Source organism: Berghia stephanieae, chromosome 11 (assembly GCF_034508935.2).
Source record: "Berghia stephanieae isolate SIO BIC M18660-M18661 chromosome 11, UCSD_Bste_1.3, whole genome shotgun sequence".
Taxonomy (NCBI): domain Eukaryota; kingdom Metazoa; phylum Mollusca; class Gastropoda; order Nudibranchia; family Aeolidiidae; genus Berghia; species Berghia stephanieae.
Genome location: NC_088370.1, coordinates 35893401 through 35899792, shown reverse-complemented (window position 1 = coordinate 35899792; position 6392 = coordinate 35893401). Strand labels below are relative to the sequence as shown.

Below are 6392 nucleotides of genomic sequence, written 5' to 3'. Positions count from 1 at the left end.
GACTGATCTGATTCCGATTTCTGATTGGCTTACACTGGATGTCGGCGTCGGTACAAGTTCAGTTATCCAAAATTTTAAGTATGAATAACTCATATTTCCTATAGATCATTTTAGACCAGCTTCTTAAATTATTAAATTACCTCTTAATGTCACTACATCACAGCTGTTTTTCTGTAGAAAATCCTATTGTTATGATTGTGAACAATAATCAATTAAATTAACAGCAAAAACAATGATCAGAGTTGAGTTAGCTCTGAAATCTGGATCACAAGATTTACAGCAGTAGCTAACAGTTGAATTTTAATTCTCTTTCATATAATTATTTTTTCGCATTAATGTTTAGGATAATAAATTAATAGGATTAAACTGGATTGGATAATTGGATAATTTAGATCTTCAACAACGGCCACGGCAAAAACTTTTTTTTTATTGACAGACACTGTCTATGGAAAATCGTCCATGGTTTCTGTCAATAACGACAGCCAAACAACATCATCAACAACAACAAAAACAACGACAATAACAACAACAATAATAATAAAAATAAAAATTTTAAAACGAGCTTCTCCAATATCCACTAAATGTGCTCAAAGCGCTTTACAAGGTGTCCCTGGCCAACAGCAACATTAAACATGTAGGACGGGGCATGACGCCTCTTAAGCGATATTACAATTTATTTCGGACAGAGACAACGCTGTTAACGGGCATGCACTCATTTTACACATCATCATCATCATCATCATCATCATCATCATCATCATCATCATCATCATCACCACCACCACTATCATCATTACCATCATCATCGCATTCATCACCATCATCATCATCATCATCATCATCATCATCATCATCATCATCATCATCATCATCATCATCAACATCAACATCATAATCATCATCATCATCATCATCCTCATCATCATATTCATCATCATCATCATCATCATCATCATCATCATCATATTCATCATCACCATCTTCATCATCATCATCATCATCATCAGCATCATCATCATCATCAACATCAACATCATAATCATCATCATCCTCCTCATCATATTCATCATCATCATCATCATCATCATCATCATCATCATCATCATCATCATCATCATCATTGTCATCATCGTCATCTTATCAGATTTCATCGGCCCCAGTAGAGTCTAATGGTTGATGGTCATCAGATCCAATACCAGTAGTTATAGACTGCATTCCAGGCACGTCATTCGCCTGGTGCTTGTCTTTGCCAGACGCAGGGACCACCGGCTGTGCAGCATTTTTGGAGGCCGTCACTGGGGATTCCTTGCCCCCATGAGAGAACAAACTAGACCGCGACTTCACCATCATCAGCGTGTCGTCCGCACCCTCCCAGTATCTCCGAATCGAACCCACGCCACTTGCTTTCGTAGCTCGACGACGTATATTATCATATTTCCTACTTCTTACTTTCAAGTAGACCCCACCCCCGATAACGAGTAAGGACACAACCACGGCTACAACCACGATGAATGGAATCCAGGAGATCGAATGTTCTGTAGTACGAAAGAGTTTCTCGACCGGTTCGGAGAACGTACACCCTAACCCGGTCCAGCCTCGGGGACAAGGCGTGGTGCAGTGGAGAGTGGAAAGGACCCCGGGCTTGCATCTACTGCATTTGAAAAATTCGTGTTTACATTGGTCACAAACGCCGCAGTAACATTCCGTGTTCGGTCTATTGTTGTAAGAACAATAGGCCGGGCAAGCTTTGCCATCACACAGGATGTCTTCTCCTTTACAAAAACGTCCAAATCCGGACTGCTTCAAACAAGCTCTGCCCCTGACGTCCAGTGTTTTATCGAGACATTTCTGCTGACACATCGATCTCCACGGCCCCCACTGACCGTCTTTATTTCGTTCTACAAAATCTTCATCTATCTGCCCGTCGCCGTCGTCGTCTTTGCCGTTTTCATATTCCTCATCAACGAAACCATCACAGTCGTTATCCATCCCGTCGTTCGGCCCAAACTTTTCCTGTTTCTCACAGCTGGAGTTGTAGATTTTACCCTGGTAAAAATCGAAGGGAAAGTTTGAATAAATGTACTTGAGCTTAATCCGTTTGCCTATTTGAATGTAGAGCATCATTCGCCCTGCCGGTGTTTTGGTGTAGATTCTGGTGTTTTGAATGCTTGACAGATCCACGTCCCCCGAAGAGAATGTAACACCATCAATTGTCGTGGAATCTTCTCTGATCCATTTGGGATTTTTTTCCGCGTCCGCAAATATCACATCCTTGGCAGACATTTTTAAAAAGCTCATGGAAAAAGTGATATCATGAAAATCCTCGATTCCTGTGGAATGAAAAACATTTCCGTGCCTCCATTGCTCGACCGGGATCAGATTCAGAATACTCGTATCAAATCCTACAAACGCATTGTCATTCGGTTTTCCGGGAAAACCCGGATAAACACGGCCATTACTGAAAGCTGAAAATATTTGATACAACCCAAAAGGCACGTCCGATTTGAATACCAGCATCGTTAAGTTTGCGCCGAGGTTAAGAAATTCTTTGTGATTTCTAAACGTCACTTTGAAATTTGAGTCTTTTCCGTGGTTAACGGTGATGGAGAAAGGAAACGTCTTAGAGTTAACTCGAAATACTTTCTCTGCCAACGTATTGTGTGGAACTACGTACGTTTTACCCCAGGCCTCTGTGGGCTTCATTGAGCTAATGCAGATTTTCGAATCATGGAATGTTTGAACATTTGTGCAGTTATCACTTCCGGCAATGACGTAGATTTGTTTATCTGACGCAACTAACGTGTTTTGTAAATCGTAGGGCGTTTCGAGATAAAAGAGCCAGCTTTTGTATGGTTCTAATTGGAAGTTGACAGTCTTGCCGGGTTCACAGATGGCATCAGCAGAGCAATGGACTCTAAACGTCTCTAGGCCGGTACGAGGTGGGAATGTGACGCTAACCTCGGTGGTGGGCTCATCGAATGAGAGGACCGCGATGTGAGATTCCATCGGTACAACAGTAATATAATACGAACTGTAGCTGCTGTCCTTGGGAAACACCCTAAACGCGTCAAAGTCGATTTTATGGGCCACGTTTACAAACACCCGCATCGGCCCGCTGGAATTCAATTTGATCGCCGGGAAAATTCCATTGAGTTGCGTGTCTGGGTTCGGCGAGAGATCATACCTCACATGTTGGTGTCTTTTCACGACGTACCTGCAGATCATATCCTTCAGAATGATGTTGGCCTTGACCTGCTCTTCTAAAGTTGTAATGTGAACGGACCAATGGAATTTGTTGTCGTTATGGAAAGGGTAGGGGATAACGAAATTGGTACCAGGTGTAGAATGGCCCGGCCTTGCTGACGTCAGTGTCAATGTGGTTAACACAAACTGCAGGACTTTGACTATAATTTGACCTAACATTGTTGAATATTCATAAATCAATGCTGACCAACACTTTTGTTCAAAATTTGTACAGTACAATCCTCAGACGTACTTTGTGTTTACATTATCTTTTATAACTCACAAATCTCAATTTAAAAAAAAAATTCTGCCTCTAGTACTGGAGGTTTGTTGTGTGTTTTTTTTAAGGGCGGGGGGGGGGGGGTGTTTGTTTTTTGTTTGTTTTATTTTGTTGTTTTCTTTTACATGTCATGAACTTTATATCATTTGTTTATTGAATTTAAGCGATCCTTGAAAACAAAACATCAAAGACTGAATTTCTCAGCCAACATCTTCATTAGAATTTTTTGAAACTGTCAATGAAAGGAACCATTTTTCTACGGACAAATCCACTCAGAAATGAAGAAAAACAACTTGAATTATTCTTTAGTTGTAATTTCATATGAACTTGATAACGGAGTTGAGTTGGTACACCGGACAATCCTCTAAATACGGAGCCCAAGGTTTTGTATGAAAAAAATGGGAGGCCTTCCGAAAGCTCCTCGTGCTAGCATTTCTTTCAATTTGTATTTTCACCGTGGATCTTTTGTCATGTGTTTATTTATTCAATTTGTCAATAAATAGAAAGAAAGAAAAATAAAGAGTTTATATAGGGCAATATCCACTAAATGTGCTCAAAGCGCTTTACAAGGGGTCCCTGGTCAACAAAAACATTTAACATGTAGGACGGGACATTTTAAAAACGCTAAAATAAACCTTGATAGATAAGTAAATATTTAAACTTTCCTAATACGACCATTGTTTTGGTATTCCGTCGCCATTTTGTTTTGTGAAGTATTGAAAGCACTCCTAGTTTTTTTTTAATTTTCTACTAGGGTTAGCTCGAGGTCGGAGCATTTTTTTTTTCGATTAGGGTTCGTTATAAGTCTTAGTGAATGTGCTAGGGTGTTTGTTTTTCCTATTAGGGTTAGTTAAAGGTACCAGGTTTTATTTTTTTCTTAGGGTTAGTTGTGGGAATATTTGAGTTGTTTCCCTTAACACGAGGAGCTTTCGGAAGGCCTCCCGATAAAATAAATGGGTCCGAAGAATTTCACACATCTTCAATGAGACGACTGATTATAAGTCACATTATAGTATGGGGAGACCTTCCGAAAGCTCCTAGCGCTAGCATTTCTTTCAATTTGTATTTTCACCGTGGATCTTTTGCCATGCGTTTATTTATTCAATTTGTCATCATATAGAAGCATTAAAAAAAACAACTCTAGAACAAACCTTGATAGATTTTTGAAAGTTTAAAATTTCCTAATTTGACCATTGTTTTGATTATCGGCCGCCATTTTGATTTGTGAAGTATTGAAAGGTAGTGCAAAGCAGTCCTAGGGTTTTTTGTTTTATTTTTTTCTATTACTGTTAGCTCGAGATCGGAGGATTTTTTTCTTCTATTAGGGTTAGTCATAAGTCTTAGCCAAGGTGCTAGGGTGTTTGTTTTTCCTATTAGGGTTAGTTAAAGGTACCTACTAGGTTTTATTTTTATTTTTTTGTAGGGTTAGTTGAGGGAATATTTGAGTTGTTTCCCTTAGCACGAGGAGCTTTCGGAAGGCCTCCCAAGAATTTCACACATGTTCAGAGTGACGACTGAATTCCAAAACTAAGGGCGATACGCGTGCATCTCATGTTGACATGAATGGACGGTAGAACACATTCGTTTGAGATCAATTCACTCTTACAAGTCACATTATAGTATGTTCGAATGTTGAACAATTTAGAAGTTTCCTATCATCTTACAAGTAACTGTGTCGACAAATAATGAGTCTCACACTTCTGGGATAATTTGGAGTAACTTGGCGACGGAAAACCAAAACAATGGTCGTATTAGGAAAGTTTAAACTTTCACAAATCTATCAAGGTATGTTCTAGAGTTTTAAAAATGATTCTACTATGATGACAAATTGAATAAATAAACACATGACAAAAGATCAACGGTGAAAATACAAACTGAAAGAAATGCTAGAACGAGGAGTTTTCGGAAGGCCTCCCCATTACAGAAAGAGAAATACCAATATGTATGTCACTATCATTAACATGATTGCCGACGCAGTAAAACCATGACATAACTCTCTCGTAGGCCATGAGTAAAACTCATTGTTTTCCCCTATAAAGTAAAAAGAGATGAAAGTTTGGAGTACGAATGTCCATCCAGACCGGATGTTTACATTTCCAAATTGAAATTGTTCTTGTATGATTGTGTTTTCTGACGGTGCAGTTCAGATTTCAACATTTAGGTGTGTAATTTCATTTGTCTTGAACAAAAAAGAACACGTTATAAGACGACGTGCATTTCTATCTATTCTATCCATCTATTCTTTAAAATAAAAATTTAAAAAAATAGGGTTGGAGGCGACGCGTACATATATATAGGTCTGACATCCGAACCCACTTATAGGGCCTGGTTTAACATTGTTGTAATGGACAATGTTTTGCGTCATTCAAAGAAATATTTCCATTACAACAATGAGCCCATAAGGAATTAACCAGTAGATTTTTGACCAACCAAAACATGACATTTGTGACACACCCTCACACGTGCTCGGACAAACATATTTAGTGGTTTATAAACAGTAACGTCAACGGAATCGACTCCTCTCTTATCATTGTTGTTTTTATACCGCCAAATGGGTGACTAGTTATCACACGATTTTCTTGATCAGATTATAAACGTTTACCCTCCTTCCGCACTTGGACAAAACTGTCCCGGGACCTATTTGTCCTGTCCCGCTGGAGAAAACTTCTATTCAAAAGGGGTTCCGCACTAGGACAGGACTGTCCCAGGACACACCTGCGCGAATGCATTATTATTTTTTTTTTTTACAAGACTCAAAAGTTTTTTTGTAGGCAATTGCAACTGTAATAATTCACATTTTATGAATCAACATAAGATACGACATGACGACAATGATTTTTTACACTGTACAATGGGATTTGTTTACATA

At 39.0% G+C, this 6392-nt stretch overlaps 1 protein-coding gene across 1 annotated transcript; it reads right to left on the bottom strand.

Annotated features, from left to right (window-relative positions):
- Positions 1 to 239: 239 nt before the first annotated feature.
- LOC144956697 (uncharacterized) lies at positions 240 to 5600 on the bottom strand. The gene is made up of 2 exons (XM_078887356.1): positions 5460 to 5600; positions 240 to 3985 (listed from the first exon to the last, which is right to left on the bottom strand). Exon 2 carries the CDS (start codon positions 3421 to 3423, stop codon positions 1141 to 1143), a length of 2283 nt encoding a protein of 760 aa, XP_078743482.1. The 5' UTR covers positions 3424 to 3985; positions 5460 to 5600; the 3' UTR covers positions 240 to 1140.
- Between the last annotated feature and the right edge of the window lie 792 nt (positions 5601 to 6392).